The 19,217-nt window shown below is 45.4% G+C and overlaps 2 protein-coding genes across 4 annotated transcripts in view; one reads left to right on the top strand and one right to left on the bottom strand.

The window, feature by feature from the left end:
• Positions 1–12,808, bottom strand: part of LOC110504544 (proton-coupled amino acid transporter 1) — a 62,839-nt gene extending 50,031 nt beyond the window's left edge. Inside the window, exons 1-4 of the mRNA XM_036969757.1 lie at positions 12,606–12,808; positions 4,836–4,928; positions 3,972–4,098; positions 3,560–3,650 (exon numbers count right to left, since the gene is read on the bottom strand). Coding sequence (XP_036825652.1) covers positions 3,560–3,650; positions 3,972–4,098; positions 4,836–4,866 — 249 coding nt within the window. The 5' untranslated portion in view covers positions 4,867–4,928; positions 12,606–12,808. The remainder of the gene's footprint in view (positions 1–3,559; positions 3,651–3,971; positions 4,099–4,835; positions 4,929–12,605) is intronic.
• A 592-nt stretch (positions 12,809–13,400) lies between these two features.
• On the top strand, positions 13,401–15,889 carry LOC110504555 (copper transport protein ATOX1). 3 transcript variants are annotated; one of them, XR_005041145.1, is made up of 5 exons: positions 13,401–13,552; positions 14,829–14,901; positions 15,111–15,268; positions 15,394–15,717; positions 15,802–15,889. XR_005041145.1 is itself a non-coding variant. In XM_036969761.1 (3 exons), exons 1-3 carry the CDS (start codon positions 13,544–13,546, stop codon positions 15,236–15,238), a joined length of 210 nt encoding a protein of 69 aa, XP_036825656.1. In that variant the 5' UTR covers positions 13,401–13,543; the 3' UTR covers positions 15,239–15,657. The 3 variants fall into 3 exon arrangements, 1 of the variants encoding a protein (XP_036825656.1); XR_005041146.1 differs by lacking the exon at positions 15,802–15,889 and having other exon boundaries at positions 13,416–13,552; positions 15,394–15,657; XM_036969761.1 differs by lacking the exon at positions 15,802–15,889 and having other exon boundaries at positions 15,111–15,657.
• The last annotated feature ends 3,328 nt before the right edge of the window (positions 15,890–19,217 follow it).

Genomic DNA, 19,217 nt, shown 5'->3' with positions numbered 1-19,217 from the left:
TCCCTCTTCTAACCCTAACCCTTACCACAAGGCCTGCGTTCCTGACAGCCAGAGGTAGACCTAGCAGCCCTGTACCGATGTCCCTCTTCTAACCCTAACCCTTACCACAAGGCCTGCGTTCCTGACAGCCAGAGGTAGACCTAGCAGCCCCGTACCGATGTCCCTCTTCTAACCCTAACCCTTACCACAAGGCCTGCGTTCCTGACAGCCAGAGGTAGACCTAGCAGCCCTGTACCGATGTCCCTCTTCTAACCCTAACCCTTACCACAAGGCCTGCGTTCCTGACAGCCAGAGGTAGACCTAGCAGCCCCGTACCGATGTCCCTCTTCTAACCCTAACCCTTACCACAAGGCCTGCGTTCCTGACAGCCAGAGGTAGACCTAGCAGCCCTGTACCGATGTCCCTCTTCTAACCCTAACCCTTACCACAAGGCCTGCGTTCCTGACAGCCAGAGGTAGACCTAGCAGCCCTATACCGATGTCCCTCTTCTAACCCTAACCCTTACCACAAGGCCTGCGTTCCTGACAGCCAGAGGTAGACCTAGCAGCCCTGTACCGATGTCCCTCTTCTAACCCTAACCCTTACCACAAGGCCTGCGTTCCTGACAGCCAGAGGTAGACCTAGCAGCCCTGTACCGATGTCCCTCTTCTAACCCTAACCCTTACCACAAGGCCTGCGTTCCTGACAGCCAGAGGTAGACCTAGCAGCCCTATACCGATGTCCCTCTTCTAACCCTAACCCTTACCACAAGGCCTGCGTTCCTGACAGCCAGAGGTAGACCTAGCAGCCCTGTACCGATGTCCCTCTTCTAACCCTAACCCTTACCACAAGGCCTGCGTTCCTGACAGCCAGAGGTAGACCTAGCAGCCCCGTACCGATGTCCCCCTTCGAACCCTAACCCTTACCACAAGGCCTGCGTTCCTGACAGCCAGAGGTAGACCTAGCAGCCCTGTACCGATGTCCCTCTTCTAACCCTAACCCTTACCACAAGGCCTGCGTTCCTGACAGCCAGAGGTAGACCTAGCAGCCCTGTACCGATGTCCCTCTTCTAACCCTAACCCTTACCACAAGGCCTGCGTTCCTGACAGCCAGAGGTAGACCTAGCAGCCCTGTACCGATGTCCCTCTTCTAACCCTAACCCTTACCACAAGGCCTGCGTTCCTGACAGCCAGAGGTAGACCTAGCAGCCCCGTACCGATGTCCCCTCTTCTAACCCTAACCCTTACCACAAGGCCTGCGTTCCTGACAGCCAGAGGTAGACCTAGCAGCCCTGTACCGATGTCCCTCTTCTAACCCTAACCCTTACCACAAGGCCTGCGTTCCTGACAGCCAGAGGTAGACCTAGCAGCCCTGTACCGATGTCCCCCTTCTAACCCTAACCCTTACCACAAGGCCTGCGTTCCTGACAGCCAGAGGTAGACCTAGCAGCCCTGTACCGATGTCCCTCTTCTAACCCTAACCCTTACCACAAGGCCTGCGTTCCTGACAGCCAGAGGTACACCTAGCAGCCCTATACCGATGTCCCTCTTCTAACCCTAACCCTTACCACAAGGCCTGCGTTCCTGACAGCCAGAGGTAGACCTAGCAGCCCTATACCGATGTCCCCCTTCGAACCCTAACCCTTACCACAAGGCCTGCGTTCCTGACAGCCAGAGGTAGACCTAGCAGCCCCGTACCGATGTCCCTCTTCTAACCCTAACCCTTACCACAAGGCCTGCGTTCCTGACAGCCAGAGGTAGACCTAGCAGCCCTGTACCGATGTCCCTCTTCTAACCCTAACCCTTACCACAAGGCCTGCGTTCCTGACAGCCAGAGGTAGACCTAGCAGCCCTGTACCGATGTCCCTCTTCTAACCCTAACCCTTACCACAAGGCCTGCGTTCCTGACAGCCAGAGGTAGACCTAGCAGCCCTGTACCGATGTCCCCCTTCGAACCCTAACCCTTACCACAAGGCCTGCGTTCCTGACAGCCAGAGGTAGACCTAGCAGCCCTGCACCGATGTCCCTCTTCTAACCCTAACCCTTACCACAAGGCCTGCGTTCCTGACAGGCAGAGGTAGACCTAGCAGCCCTGTACCGATGTCCCTCTTCTAACCCTAACCCTAACCCTTACCACAAGGCCTGCGTTCCTGACAGGCAGAGGTAGACCTAGCAGCCCCGTACCGATGTCCCCCTTCGAACCCTAACCCTAACCCTTACCACAAGGCCTGCGTTCCTGACAGCCAAAGGTAGACCTAGCAGCCCTGTACCGATGTCCCTCTTCTAACCCTAACCCTTACCACAAGGCCTGCGTTCCTGACAGCCAGAGGTAGACCTAGCAGCCCTGTACCGATGTCCCTCTTCTAACCCTAACCCTTACCACAAGGCCTGCCTTCCTGACAGCCAGAGGTAGACCTAGCAGCCCCGTACCGATGTCCCCCTTCGAACCCTAACCCTTACCACAAGGCCTGCGTTCCTGACAGCCAGAGGTAGACCTAGCAGCCCTGTACCGATGTCCCTCTTCTAACCCTAACCCTTACCACAAGGCCTGCGTTCCTGACAGCCAGAGGTAGACCTAGCAGCCCCGTACCGATGTCCCCCTTCGAACCCTAACCCTTACCACAAGGCCTGCGTTCCTGACAGCCAGAGGTAGACCTAGCAGCCCTGTACCGATGTCCCTCTTCTAACCCTAACCCTTACCACAAGGCCTGCGTTCCTGACAGCCAGAGGTAGACCTAGCAGCCCTGTACCGATGTCCCTCTTCTAACCCTAACCCTTACCACAAGGCCTGCGTTCCTGACAGCCAGAGGTAGACCTAGCAGCCCTATACCGATGTCCCTCTTCTAACCCTAACCCTTACCACAAGGCCTGCGTTCCTGACAGCCAGAGGTAGACCTAGCAGCCCTGTACCGATGTCCCTCTTCTAACCCTAACCCTTACCACAAGGCCTGCGTTCCTGACAGCCAGAGGTAGACCTAGCAGCCCCGTACCGATGTCCCCCTTCGAACCCTAACCCTTACCACAAGGCCTGCGTTCCTGACAGCCAGAGGTAGACCTAGCAGCCCTGTACCGATGTCCCTCTTCTAACCCTAACCCTTACCACAAGGCCTGCGTTCCTGACAGCCAGAGGTAGACCTAGCAGCCCTGTACCGATGTCCCTCTTCTAACCCTAACCCTTACCACAAGGCCTGCGTTCCTGACAGCCAGAGGTAGACCTAGCAGCCCTGTACCGATGTCCCTCTTCTAACCCTAACCCTTACCACAAGGCCTGCGTTCCTGACAGCCAGAGGTAGACCTAGCAGCCCCGTACCGATGTCCCCTCTTCTAACCCTAACCCTTACCACAAGGCCTGCGTTCCTGACAGCCAGAGGTAGACCTAGCAGCCCTGTACCGATGTCCCTCTTCTAACCCTAACCCTTACCACAAGGCCTGCGTTCCTGACAGCCAGAGGTAGACCTAGCAGCCCTGTACCGATGTCCCTCTTCTAACCCTAACCCTTACCACAAGGCCTGCGTTCCTGACAGCCAGAGGTAGACCTAGCAGCCCCGTACCGATGTCCCTCTTCTAACCCTAACCCTTACCACAAGGCCTGCGTTCCTGACAGCCAGAGGTAGACCTAGCAGCCCTGTCCCGATGTTCCCCTTCAGGAGGTGGATCAGGGTCTGTAAAAACCTACAACATAACAAATAAAACATGATCCGTGTCAAATCACATCCCTTAACGCAATAATGTCATCAAACAATTATGAATACAGGGTCTCATACGCTCTCACATAATCAGCTCTTTGTATGGGGCCTCAGGTCTCAGGATGGAAACTGTGTTGCTAGGGATTGACTTTGTAAATAAAAAGTGACCATTTCAATACAACAATATAAGTTACGCTCTTTAATTTTGTATGACCAAGAGCTGGAATGAAAAAATAAATATAAATATAAATATATATATATATATATATATATATATATATGTGCATGTAACATAACCATTACTTACGAAGTCCCTGTTCGGCCTCCAATTCTCTCGTACCGAGAATCAGGTCTGGGGGGGAGAGGTGGAATAGGACAGAGAACATCCTCCTCAGAGGTGCTCGCTGATATCCTGGAGAGAACTGGACCTGGGCCTGAAATACGGGGACACACAGTTGTTCCTACAGTTGGATTGGTACAACGGCAACTTCAATAATACTTTATATTCAAAATCACAAAAATTCCCCAGTCAGAAGAATGTCTTAATTCTACTGCTGAGATGACAGATACTGCTACATCATTTCGTACGGTAGATAGTAGGGTTGTACTATACAGAATCCCCACAGAAGGACCAGAGTTCTAGGCATAATCAGTCTGCTAGGCTGGGCCTTGCTTTGTTGACACAAACAAAGCAGTGTTAGCTAATGATCATCCACAAACAAGACACTTTAGGCTACTTCTCATCCAAAATAAAAAAACACGTGAATGGAAAGTAATGAAATACATTATATCAGAAGAAAACAGCGTCTGCATGTGGAAAAATGTGTTATCTAATCAATCACTCGTTACCTCAGTTTCCTGGATATGTTCACGAGGCAAATGTCATGAATAGACATTTATCGTCTTCTACATGTCAGAGAATCTTGTTTGTCCTACATAATATATTGCAAATGAACACGTTCCACAACGTTGAGCCCTGCTGAATGCAGCCCAGGGCCTGTAATCATGAAGCTACTCAAGAGTAGGAGTACTATTTCTCGCATAAAATAATATATCGGCCTCCTGCTCATACGGAGACACTGGTAGTAGATGAGCTGTCCTACTCTGAGACACTATGAATACAGGCGTCTGTTCTGACTAAAACAGAGCCATGGGGTTTCAAATTCAATACCGTCTTGACGATGGTCAGTGTCAGAGGTCATGGTTGGTCCGCTGGTGCTGGGTGGATCCTCCTGCTGCCTCTTCGATTCCTCCTCCAGAGACACTGTGGTAAGGACAATGTAATTGTAGATCATTCCATGCTAAATTCACCAAAAAAAGAAACGTCCTCTCACTGTCAACTGCGTTTTTTTTCCAACAAACTTAACATGTGTAAATATATTTGTACGAACATAACAAGATTCAACAACTGAGGCATAAACTGAAAAAGTTCCACAGACATGTGACTAACAGAAATTGAATAATGTGTCCCTGAACAAAGTTAAAATCAAAAGTAACAGTCAGTATCTGGTGTGGCCACCAGCTGCATTAAGTACTACAGTGCACCTCAACCGCATGGACTACACCAGATTTACCAGTTCTTGCTAAGAGATGTTACTCCACACACTTCCACCAAGGCACCTGCAAGTTCCCGGACATTTCTGGGGGGGAATGGCCCTAGCCCTCATCCTCCGATCCAACAGGTCCCAGGTGTGCTCAATGTGATTGAGATCCGGGCTCTTCGCTGGCCATGGTAGAACACTGACATTTCTGTCTTGCAGGAAATCATGCACAGAACAAGCAGTATGGCTGGTGGCATTGTCATGCTGCAGAGTCATGTCAGGATAAGCCTGCAGGAAGGGTACCACATGACGGAGGATGTTGTCTTTCCTGTAACGCACAGCGTTGAGATTGCCTGCAATGACAACAAGCTCAGTCCGATGATGCTGTGACACACCGCCCCAGACCATGACGGACCTTCCACCTCCAAATCGATCCCGCTCCAGAGTACAGGCCTCGGTGTAACATTCATTCCTTCGACGATAAACGCGAATCCGACCATCACCCCTGGTGAGACAAAACTGCGACTCGTCAGTGAAGAGCACTTTTTGCCAGTCCTGTCTGGTCCAGCGATGGTGGGTTTGTGCCCATAGACAACATTGTAGCCGGTGATGTCTGGTGAGGACCTGCCTTACAACAGGCCTACAAGCCTTCAGTCCAGCCTCTCTCAGCCTATTGCGGACAGTCTGAGCACTGATGGAGAGATTGTGTGTTCCTGGTGTAACTCGGGCAGTTGTTGTTGCCATCTTGCACCTGTCCCGCAGGTGTGATGTTCAGATGTACCGATCCTGTGCAGGTGTTGTTACACACGGTCTGCCACTGCGAGGACGATCAGCTGTCCGTCCAGTCTCCTGTAGCACTGTCTTAGGCGTCTCACAGTACGGACATTGCAATTAATTGCCCTGGCCACATCTGCAGTGCTCATGCCTCCTTGCAGCATGCATAAGGCACGTTCACACAGATAAGCAGGGACCCTGGGCATCTATATTTTGGTGTTTTTCAGAGTCAGTAGAAAGGCCTCTTTAGTGTCCTAAGTTTTCATAACTGTGGCCTTAATTGCCTACCGTCTGTAAGCTGTTAGTGTCTTAACGACTGTTCCACAGGTGCATGTTCATTAATTGTTTATGGTTCATTGAACCATGGGAAACAGTGTTTAAACCCTTTACAATGAAGATCTTATTATGAAGTTTTTTTTATTTTTTTTACGAAATATCTTTGTAAGACAGGGTCCTGAGTAAGGGACGTTTCTTTTTTTGCTGAGTTTATAAAATGGTCTACCAGATACCAGACCTCAAGCACCAGCAGTGTTCTTATCTGGAGAAACCTAGAACTGCTGGAGTCGAGGCTAGTTCTATGCGATTACTGTACAGTCAGATCCTGACTGCGACTGCCGAACAACCTTGAAATTACAATTGCTGTTCTGAATTGGCAACATTCTTTCTATTCTCCTGTTCTGAAAATGCAACGAGGCAGGCTACATTCTGTTCTCCTGGGAGTGTGACTTTTAATATTTTGTTGTCTCTCTCGTGCGACAACATCCCAGGGCTTGGTTTAACTTCAACTTCTTGTCAACATATGTAGGCCTACACACACACACACACACACACACACACACACACACACACACCAGTTCCTCCCTCAGGGGAGTGACGACAGTAAGTTATTAGTAGCACAACGTGCTACCATGTGTGCTGAAGAACAACTTAGACGATTAGCAAGTAGTCAAGTCAGTTTTATTGGCTATTAGGCCTAATCAATATTGATTATTTTTAGACTATCAAGTACAGTTCTTTTTTGTTTCTTGTCGCTGGATCAAAGAAAAATTATCTTGAATTGAAGCTACCAGGTACAACCCCAAATCCGTAAACACGGGCACCCTCATAGATATCATCCTAACTAACTTGCCCTCTAAATACACCTCTGCTGTCTTCAACCAAGATCTCAGTAATCACTGCCTCATTGCCTGCATCCGTAATGGGTCAGCGGTCAAACGACCTCCACTCATCACTGTCAAACGCTCCCTGAAACACTTCAGTGAGCAGGCCTTTCTAATCGACCTGGCCCAGGTATCCTGGAAGGATATTGACCTCATCCCGTCAGTAGAGGATGCCTGGTTATTCTTTAAAAAGTGCCTTCCTCAGCATCTTAAATAAGCATGCCCTAATCAAAAAAATTTGAACTAGGAATAGATATAGTCCTTGGTTCACTCCAGACCTGACTGCCCTTGACCAGCACAAAAACATCCTATGGCACACTGCATTAGCATCAAATAGCCCCCATGATATGCAACTTTTCAGGGAAACAATATACACAAGCAGTTAGGAAAGCTAAGGCTAGCTTTTTCAAATGGAAATTTGCATCCTGTAGCACAAACTCCAAAAAGTTCTGGGACACTAAAGTCCATGGAGAATAAGAGCATGGAGAATAATAGCACCTCATCCCAGCTGCCCACTGCACTGAGGCTAGGAAACACTGTCACCATCGATAAATCCACGATAATTGAGAATTTCAATAAGCATTTTTCTACAGCTGGCCATGCTTTCCACCTGGCTCCCCCTACCCCGGTCAACTGCCGTGCACCCCACACAGCAACTCGCCCAAGCCACCCCATTTCTCCTTCACCCAAATCCAGATAGCTGATGTTCTGAAAGAGCTGCAAAATCTGGACCCCTACAAATCAGCCGGGCTAGACAATCTGGACCCTCTCTTTCTAAAATGATCTGCCGAAATTGTTACAACCCCTATTACTAGCCTGTTCAACCTCTCTTTCATATCGTCTGAGATCCCCAAAGATTGGAAAGCTGCCGTGGTCATCCCCCCTCTTCAAAGGAGAGACACTCCAGACCCAAACTGCTACAGACCTATAGCTATCCTACCCTGCCTTTCTAAGGTCTTCGAAAGCCAAGTTAACAAACAGATCACTGACCATTTCGAATCCCAACTTACCTTTTCCATGCTATGCTCTCTGGCTTCTGAGCTGGTCATGGGTGCACCTCAGCCACGCTCAAGGTCCTACACTTATGCCATCCATAAGAGACAATACTGTGCAGCCGTATTCATCAACCTGGCCAAGGCTTTCGACTCTGTCAATCAACACATTCTTATCAGCAGACACAACAGCCTTGTGTCATGGCGTTGGCCTGCCAAAGACACGACACTTGGTTTCTCAAATGACTGCCTCGCCTGGTTCACCAACTACTTCTCAGACAGAGTTCAATGTGTCAAATTGGAGGGCCTGTTGTCCGGACCTCTGGCAGTCTCTATGAGGGTACCACAAGGTTCAATTCTCAAGGTTCAATTATCTTCTCTGTATATACAGTGCCTTGCGAAAGTATTCGGCCCCCTTGAACTTTGCGACCTTTTGCCACATTTCAGGCTTCAAACATAAAGATATAAAACTGTATTTTTTTGTGAAGAACCAAAACATAAAGCAAATTCTACAATGGAATGGTTCAAAAATAAACATATCCAGGTGTTAGAATGGCCAAGTCAAAGTCCAGACCTGAATCCAATCGAGAATCTGTGGAAAGAACTGAAAACTGCTGTTCACAAATGCTCTCCATCCAACCTCACTGAGCTCGAGCTGTTTTGCAAGGAGGAATGGGAAAAAATATCAGTCTCTCGATGTGCAAAACTGATAGAGACATACCCCAAGCGACTTACAGCTGTAATCGCAGCAAAAGGTGGCGCTACAAAGTATTAACTTAAGGGGGCTGAATAATTTTGCACGCCCAATTTTTCAGTTTTTGATTTGTTAAAAAAGTTTGAAATATCCAATAAATGTCGTTCCACTTCATGATTGTGTCCCACTTGTTGTTGATTCTTCACAAAAAAATACAGTTTTATATCTTTATGTTTGAAGCCTGAAATGTGGCAAAAGGTAGCAAAGTTCAAGGGGGCCGAATACTTTCGCAAGGCACTGTATATCAATGATGTCGCTCTTGCTGCTGGTGATTCTCTGAGCCACCTCTATGCAGACGACAATATTCTGTATACTTCTGGCCCTTCTTTGGACACTGTGCTAACTAACCTCCAGACGAGCTTCAGTGCCATACAACTCTCCTTCCGTGGCCTCCAACTACTCTTAAATGCTAGTAAAACCAAATGCATGCTCTTCAACCGATCGCTACCCGCACCTGTCCGCCCGTCCAGCATCACTACTCTGGACAGTTCTGACCTAGAATTGTGGACAAGTACAAATACCTAGGTGTCTGGTAGACTGTAAACTCTCCTTCCAGACCCACATTAAGCATCTCCAATCCAAAATTAAATCTAGAAATCGGCTTCCTATTTCGCAACAAAGCATCCTTCACTCATGCTGCCAAACATACCCTCGTAAAACTGACTTAACCTACCAATCCTCGACGATGTCATTTACAAAATAGTCTCCAACACTCTACTCAACAAATTGGATGCAGTCTATCACAGTGCCATCTGTTTTGTCACCAAAGCCCCACATACTACCCACCACTGCGGCCCACTACACTCTCGTCGGCTGGCCCTCGCTTCATACTCGTCGCCAAACCCAATGGCTCCAGGTCATCTACAAGTCTTTGCTAGGTAAAGCCCTGCCTTATCTCAGCTCACTGGTCACCATAGCAGCACCCACCCGCAGCACGCACTCCAGCAGGTATGTTCCACTGGTCATCCCCAAAGCCAATTCCTCCTTTGGCTGCCTTTTCTTTCCAGTTCTCTGCTGCCAATGACTAGAACGAACTGCAAAAATCGCTGAAGATGGAGACTCTTATCTCCCTAACGAACTTCAAGCACCAGCTGTCAGAGCAGCTCACAGATCATTGCACCTGTACATAGCCCATCTGTAAATAGCCCATCTAACTACCTCATCCCCATACTGTATTTATTTAGCGCCTTTGCACCCCAGTATCTCTACTTGCACATTCATCTTCTGCACATCTATCACTCCAGTGTTTAATTGCTATATTGTAATTACCTCGCCACTATGGCCTATTTTATTGCCTTACGCCCCTCATCTTACCTAATTTGCACACACTGTATATATATACTTATTTTTCTACTGTATGTTTGTTTTACTCCATGTCTAACTCTGTGCTGTTTTATGTGTCGAACTGCTTTGCTTTATCTTGGCCAGGTCGCAGCTGTAAATGAGAACTTGTTCTCAACTTGCCTACCTGGTTAAATAAAGGTGAAATAAAAAAATAAAACTGTGTACTTATTCTTTGTATTATTATTTATTTTGCTGCATTTATTTATCTCTCTGCATTGTGGGAAAAGGACCCTTAAGTAAGCATTTCACTGTCAGTCTACACCTGTTGGTTTATTAAGCATGTTGCAATGTATATATATATATATATATATATATATATATATATATATATATATTTGATATTGAGAGTGGCAGTTTGTGTGTGTATGAATATAAAACAGAGAGGAAGAGGCAAAGCGAGAGGTTTCACTCCTGAAAAAAATCTTTCAAAAATAAGACCAGTGTGTTTCTATGGGCTAATTTTAGACCTAAGGTTGTCGTCTGCCTTCCCACTTTTGGGACGACTCCCATTGTTAGGACGGAGGCACCTCGTCATTATATACAGATCTCTGGTGTAAAATGGCAAGGTGCACACAGCACAGCAGGAGTGAAGGAGACCAAAAAATATATATAGCCTGAATCTTGTTTCTCATGGTGTGAGAGTCTTTAGGTGCCTTTTGACAAACTCCAAGCGGGCTGTCATGTGCCTTTTACTGAGGAGTGGCTTCCGCCTGGCCACTCTACCATAAAGGCTTGATTGGTGGAGTGCTGCAGAGATGGATGTCCTTCTGGAAGGTTCTTCCATCTCCACAGAGGAACTCTGGAGCTCTTTCAGAGTGACCATCGGGTTCGCCCTTCTCGGCCGGTTGCTCAGTTTGGCCCGGTGGCCAGCTCTAGGTGGTTCCAAACTTCTTCCATTTAAGAATGATGGAGGCCACTGTGTCAAAGATTTTTTATAAGCCAAGATTGACCATAGCTTGTCGTTTCCAACGGAAACAAATTATTCATAGTGGGCAGAACAAGCAAGGAGGTGGGCAGAGCCAAGCATGCGCTAGCGATATCCTATTGGTGCGTTCTAGTTAACATCTACATATTTCCATTAGGGAAAGCCTAATCTGTGAAAAGTGCATGTTCAATAACTAAATTTACATTTGCACTTATAAACAGCGCGTAAAGGGTAAAGTCTACAAAACTTAGTCTGTTCTGTTCATAACAGATTTTAGTTTTGGGAACAGAGAACTGTGTTGAGGTCAAATGTTTAATTGATGGGGAGATTTGCAGAATGTCAGCCAAAATCCATCTCATTCCATCTTCTCCCACTGCCTGCCAGTGGGCTTCCTCTCATTACCATATTTGGTAGTGAGTGGAAACGCCAACCGGATGCTCAACATTTATACATTCAGTGAAATATCCGTCTCATTGTTCTGTGACTGTGTTCTTGGGGACCTTCAATGCTGCAGACATTTTTTGGTACCCATTCCCAGATCTCGGAGCTCTACGGATAATTCCTTACTTCATGGCTTGGTTTTTGCTCTGACATGCACTGTTAACTGTGGGACCTTATATAGACAGGTGTGTGCCTTTCCAAATCATGTCTAATCAATTGAATTTAGCACAGGTGGACTCCAATCAAGTTATAGAAACATCTCAAGGATGATAAATGGAAACAGGATGCACCTAAAACTTTTTTTTTTTGTATGAATTTGTAAACATTTCTAAAGACCTGTTTTTGCTTTGTCATTATGGGGTATTGTGATGTCATTATGGGGTATTGTGATGTCATTATGGGGTATTGTGTGTAGGTAGATTGATGAGGGGGGAAAAACGTAACCAAATGTGGAAAAAAAAGTCGAGGGGTCTGAATACTTTCCGAATGCACTGTATCTGGACATAATAAAGATACATTAATCAATTAACAGAATTACCAACAAAAGGGCTTTGGCACAGTAGCTGTCAGTTAGCCACTGTAGCTACTTACCCACAACTATCCACTTATTTTACTAGCAGACAACAACAAAAAAGCAATTGATTTTGACGTTAACTAGGTACTGCACTTGATATCAGCAAGGCCATATTATATCAGCAAGGCCATAGTTATTCTGCAATTACTGCGTCAAAAATACCACAGTCGACTGCAGGTAGTACACTTTTTTTACTGCAGTTTCAAAACTGTAATATTGTTTTGAATGGTCTCAAAGCCAATTATCAGAAACAGTTCTGTTGGGGCTGTATTCGTTAGCCAAACTAGCCTATATATCAAGTAACAACAGCATTGTTTGATCACATATTACAGCTACACCACCTCCAGCTGGATACTGTTAGTTGACAACACATCATTGTTTTGCATGCTCCAATCCTGGCTAATTATCCAGTCATGATTATTGTATGTTAATTCACCTGTAAAGCTGTGATTCCTGACTCGGTAGTATTTACATCAAAGAGGTTCGCTAGAGGGGCTTGTCTTGGGAAAGCAGTCTTTTTCCTACCGTCGATATTGTACTGGTTGTGATAGGAAGAGGCGATATCTGGTTCCATACAAGTGAACAGCTAGTGCTACCTATCTGGAGACCCCTTCTGAAACCCGGGGGGGGGGGGGGGGGGGGGGGGGGGGGTTGGTCACATGACCTGGAAGATGCTGCATATCAGCTGATTGCATTTTGGGTGCTTGGTTTTATAGCTATAGCTAGCTGGCTTGTTAGCAAACTAACTTTCCATCAAAATTAAGTCAATTATCGTTAGTGTGAAATCATGCCGATTGTCTGGTATGAAACATCACCCCAAACATTGAATTGGTCAAGTTGCTACAAGCGTGGGCCCTGCGTGTTGTCACATGGAGCAAACTGGGCTAGTTGTTCTTATCAGAAAATGCGCACCATAATCTATCGTTATTGTGATATGTCACTTTTTCGCGGTCTCTCATATTTGGTTCATTTGAAGCAGTTTTGTTAAAAAAAATAAAAAAATCTAAATGTTTCAAACTTCCGTATTCCGGTGTGACGTTTTAAGGGCTCTGGAAAAGTTACCTGCAGCAATATTTTTATGAGAAGAAAAAAAACTACTTCTTCCAAAATAATGTAATTTGAAAGTGTTCTGCAAAATAATTATATCTGATATTAGTCAGCATAATTGTGCACTCGTCCCACCAACTTTCTACATGTGAATATTGAGTCAAATATGCAGTTACTTTCACCAATATCTAGCAACATGTCGATGGTCCCTAACTTTGATGTACTTTAGCTAGCAAGCAAGACAAGGCAGCAACATATTCAGCAGCTAGTTAGTCGTGTAAGCTTTGAAAGAGGAGAAAGTCCATTGATCTTGCGCTCTACCTCAACATGACGACCGTGAGTTATTGTATAAATTCGCACATTGTTACATAGTGCTGAGATTGGACTGCAGTGCTTTATACATAGCTAGTTAGTCTGATTAATCATGCTGTAATGCACAATTTAATTGGTGTAACGTTACTGCCTAATGCCTGCACAATCGTGCAATTGTTCCTTACAAGCCAGAATGTTTAATGCAATTTTATATTTAAACGTACTCTACCGATTGTCTGTGCGGCTTGTCCTTGAGACAAAATATCCACAGGCAAGTATAGTTTACTTGAATCAGTATCTAGGCGTTAGGGACCGAAATGGTCCGATTTTAAACTCTCATTCACCAGTTTATGCGTTATGTCAAAATACGTTCGTTGCTCAGCGAAACTCCATATTTGGTGATCAACGATCTTCATTTTCCCCTTTAAAATGGCCGGTATGTACTTCGAAAAAAGGTCTAAATAAAAATGTACAAGCAACTGAAAGAAAAGCCTATTTGGAACCTCTAATGTATTGAGCTGTTGCAGATTTCCGACCTGTGCGTGGCAGTAATGAGGGACTGGAGGTGCCGAAAATGATTTGGTTTTAGGTTGCTTGTACATGTTGTTTTTTATTTCGATGTTTCCTAGAATTATATAGTCGTATGAACTCTATATTTGGTGATCAACGAAAGGTATTTTGACCTTTTTATAATGCTTTCAGAGCTGGTAAATGGGAGTTTTGTATCTGCGCTTTCTGAGTATTAGAGAGGTCTCTAATACTTAGATCAGATAAACGACTTTCCTATGAAAGTATTTTTTTTTTTTTTTTTTGAATCCGGTTAAAATACACAACACGTTCTCCAATCTCCCCTGATACATAAAAACATGGTGTTTCATTGTCATGGCGTGCTTGGTTCAAAAGTTATTGAGAAAACCTAGTATTCAATACAACAACAAACAAAACAATATCGGTGCTGACCCGAACATATACCTAGCTGCTTTCTAAGAAGTCAGGGAAACAATACTTTCCCGTGAATAATTTGTCTTAAATTCCAAGCAACTGAAGAACAAAATAAACCACACAGACAACTGGTGCAGAGTACATTTAAATGTAATTTTATTCCACATTCTGGCTTGTAAGAAACATTTACACGATTTTGCAGTGATTAGTTTCAGGCTGTATATTCCAATGCATTGTGTATTACAGCCTGATTTAATCAGACTAATAGCTGAGCTAGTCATTGCTTGCTAACTGATTAGCTGTCCCATACTAACATGAGAATGAGGCATAACTCCCGGACTGTGAATTATTCCCACAGAAGCAGGAATTCTTTGTGGACATGACATGTGAGGGATGCTCTGGTGCAGTTACCCGAGTCCTCAATAAACTGGGTGAGTGTCTCATAGCTAAATGTCACAGCAAATCCAGAATTCTGGAATATTTGGAGAAGGTTGTTAAACAGCACTCACATCCACACACACTTTGTTGAGAATTGTGTACTTTGGTTTAGCTAAATTCAGCAAATATAGATTACTTGTCATATTGACTGGCTCGTTGAAATTGTTTTATTTTCTCTTTCTGTCTTATTTGTTGGCGTAAGGTGGTGTCCAATTTGAGATCGACCTCCCCAACAAGAAGGTTTTCATTGAGTCTGACAAGGACACGGACGTGCTTCTGGAAACACTTAAGAAGACTGGAAAGGAGGCTAACTACATCGGCCCCAAGTGAAGAATCCTCCTCTTTCCTCTTATAGACCAGGTGAACTCTCACGGTCTAAATATATATGAAGTGACAATCAATTCAATATCGACAACTTCCCCCTCCATCCCAACATGTCGTTCCTCTTCTCACCATTTGCAACCTGTTTTGTTTCTGTGTGTTAGCTGTTGGGTTGGTGATTATCTGAAGGATGACTATGAGAAGAAAGAACCCTCTGACTGCAGAACAGTCTTGCTGTTATGTCTTCATGGATCACTGTAAAGAGTCCACGCTGCCAAGCTGTCCACTTTTGTTATTTAAACACTATTATTTATGCATCCCAAATGGCACCCTATGGACCCCAGTCCAAAGTAAGGCACTATTATACGGAATAGAGTACTGTTTGGGACGCATCCACTATGAAAATCCAGTACGATTGCTGACAAAATTAAATAGATCATGTACCTCTATGGGTAAATGTTAGGCCTACTGCAGGTAAATTAGATTATGTGAAATTGAAGTCAGTTTTGTCTTAATGAAGCAGCTATTGTAATTCACGTTGATTTGGACAGTTTGGGGGGGGGGGGGGGGGGGGGGGGGAATCATCCTGTATTAAGGTTTCCTTTCATCTCTGAATATTGTTCATGTTCACCCATATGTAAAATTAAAAAGTTGATTCTAGTCACTTGTTCTCTTATTTGTAATACAAAGGACAGCCCTCCACAGAAGGTTTGCCTAAAAAGCTGTTTGTTATCCCAACGAGGAACTGCGCAAATGCAAAAAAAAAAGGGCCAGCATACAAGTTTTAGAACTTCCTATATTGTGTGAACGTTATTTTAGTTTTGTGCTCCTGAGTGGTGCAGCTGTCTTAAGTCATTGCCTCTCAGTGAAAGAGGCGTCACTACAGTCCCTGGTTCGATTTTAGGCTGTATCACATCTGGCTGTGATTGGGTGGTCGTCCGGGTTTGGCCGGAGTCGGCCATCATTGTAAATAAGAATTTGTTCTTAACTGACTTGCCTGGTAAAATACATTTTTTTTTTTTTTTTTTAAAGTCTTGTCAGATTCTGATGTGACACGTTGTGCCACTGGGTGGCAGTGTTAGTTCTTGGTTTAATTTGACCGGAGGAGTCGTCCCTGTCAGCAATTCCATGGAATTAGACTTTGGTGTCTTAGCAGAGAGCACGGAAGGAGAGAGACCACTGGAGCCAGTGATGAAGATCCAAGACAAACCTGTGTGTACCTGATAATGAATCAAATACAGTAGGCACTCATGGGTATCTCACATTCATGCCATCAACTTAGCCTATGTTGTCATTTGTACACACAGTAGTAGGCAGTCAGTCAGCCATTACAGGGACATTTGTTGGGTTATTTAGAGAGAAACATCCACCATTAAAAAAAGTTATAATATACTTTAATTGTGGTTATAATACTTTAATTGATGCTATATACTTTTAATTGTAGTGCTACATTGAACTGTTGTTCTCTTGGATGAAACGGGTACGTCACCGTAGTAAAGTTGAATGAATTGCCCACATTCATGACATCTTGTGAGTGGGACAACGCTGCCTGATGTAACAAAGTTTTCGGTTTGATGACAGCACGTCACACTACTGCCAACACACTGTCATTTCAGACACAGTGGCCCAATTGTTGTGCTGTACAGTAGTTTGGAATGGCACTGAATGCATCCCAAATGGCACCCTATCCCCCATATAATATAGTGCCCTATGGGCCCTGGTCAAAAGTAGTGGGAATATAAAGGGATATAATAACGAACAATATAAAAGGAATATGGTGTTTTGGGATTTAGCCACCCTCTCTCCACAAAAGGAAGACGGGTAGCAGTAACTCTGCTCACCTGTATATACTGGAAACATGGTGCAACTGGAGAAGCTGTTACAGACGACGAACAGGCCCTCGCTGGTCCCCTCCGGTTAGACCAGCCACCATGGGGGCACACAGGCACATTGTGTACAGCCTAAACTCCACAGACACCATGGCTGTCATCACTGTTACTGGGTTCCTCATGCCACTCGGTTTTTGTATTTCTCTGCTCTTCAGATGTTCTTGAAAATGACCTCTTTCAAGCAGCTTAGTCAGATGAATACATTTTTTGGGGGGGACAGATTGGAAAGAGCCTTTTAGTTTCTAAGTTATAGCCAATATACAGTATCTGATTAAATGGTTTTGTCTTCTGGCTTCTTTGGCTCATAACTGGTTGTGTCCAATGACAATGACATTGGATCTTCGTGTTCCTGCTTTCAGAATGTGATGTATTTTCTGTTCTATCAATGATGTGTGTTCTGTTCTATCAGTGATATCATGTCTGTTCTGTTCTATCAATGATACCATGTGTATTCACAAATGAAACTGGCTTACCTAGACAGTCAAACATGTGGACACCCCTTCAAATTATTGGATTTGGCTATTTCAGCCACACCCGTTGCTGACAGGTGTATAAAATCGAGTATTACACAGCCATGCAATCTCCATAGACAAACATTTGCAGTAAAATGGCCTTACTGAAGGGCTCATGGTCATTGGATGCCAACTTTCCAACAACTCAGTTCGTCAAATTTCTGCCCTTCTAGAGCTGCCCCAGTGAAATGTAAGTGCTGTTAACAACGGCTCAGCCACGAAGTGGTAGTCCACACAAACTCACAGAACGGGACCGCCGATTGCAGAAGCACGTAGCACTTGAAAATCGTCTGTCCTCAATTGTAACACTCACTACAGAGTTCCAAACTGCATCTGGAAGCAATATCAGCACAATAACTGTGGTCGAGCAGCAGCACACAAGCCTAAGATCACCATAAGCAATGCCAAGCGTCGGCTGGAGTGGTGTAAAGCTCGCCGCCATTGTTCTCTAGAGCAGTGGAAAACGTGTTTTCTGGAGTGATGAATCACGCTTCGCCATCTGGCAGTCCAACGGATGAATGAATGCTACCCTCCCCAGTGCATATAGTGCCAACTGTAAAGTTTGGTGGATGAGGAATAATAATGGCCGGAACAGATCCCTGACTTCAACCCCATCAAATATATTTGGGAAGATTTGGAGTTCAGACTGTGAGCCAGGAGGCCTAATCACCCAACATCAGTGACCTCACTAATGGTCTTATGGCTGAATGGAAGCAAGTCACCGCAGCAATGTTCCAACATCAAATCAAATTTATTTATATAGCCCTTCGTACATCAGCTGATATCTCAAAGTGCTGTACAGAAACCCAGCCTAAAACCCCAAACAGCGAGCAATGCAGGTGTAGAAGCACGGTGGCTAGGAAAAACTCTCTAGAAAGGCCAAAACCTAGGAAGAAACCTAGAGAGGAACCAGGCTATGTGGGGTGGCCAGTCCTCTTCTGCCTGTGCCGGGTGGAGATTATAACAGAACATGGCCAAGATGTTCAAATGTTCATAAATGACCAGCATGGTCAAATAATAATAAGGCAGAACAGTTTAAACTGGACCAGCAGCACGGTCAGGTGGACTGGGGACAGCAAGGAGTCATCATGTCAGGTATTCCTGGGGCATGGTCCTAGGGCTCAGGTCCTCCGAGAGAGAGAAAGAGAGAATTAGAGAGAGCATATGTGGGATGGCCAGTCCTCTTCTGGCTGTGCCGGGTGGAGATTATAACAGAACATGGCCAAGATGTTCAAATGTTCATAAATGACCAGCATGGTCGAATAATAATAAGGCAGAACAGTTGAAACTGGAGCAGCAGCACGGCCAGGTGGACTGGGGACAGCAAGGAGTCATCATGTCAGGTAGTCCTGGGGCATGGTCCTAGGGCTCAGGTCCTCCGAGAGAGAGAAAGAAAGAGAGAAGGAGAGAATTAGAGAACGCAAACTTAGATTCACACAGGACACCGAATAGGACAGGAGAAGTACTCCAGATATAACAAACTGACCCTAGCCCCCCGACACATAAACTACTGCAGCATAAATACTGGAGGCTGAGACAGGAGGGGGGGGAGGAGTGGAACATCTAGTGGAAAGCCTTCCCAGAAGA

Source organism: Oncorhynchus mykiss, chromosome 31 (assembly GCF_013265735.2).
Source record: "Oncorhynchus mykiss isolate Arlee chromosome 31, USDA_OmykA_1.1, whole genome shotgun sequence".
NCBI lineage: Eukaryota > Metazoa > Chordata > Actinopteri > Salmoniformes > Salmonidae > Oncorhynchus > Oncorhynchus mykiss.
The sequence above is the reverse complement of the archived record's forward strand: the minus strand, read 5'-3'. Positions and strand labels throughout refer to the sequence as shown.

Coding starts and splice junctions, on each gene's coding strand:
- LOC110504555 (XM_036969761.1), top strand. Junction 14,902..15,110: donor CCGAGTCCTCAATAAACTGG/GTGAGTGTCTCA, acceptor TGTTGGCGTAAG/GTGGTGTCCAATTTGAGATC.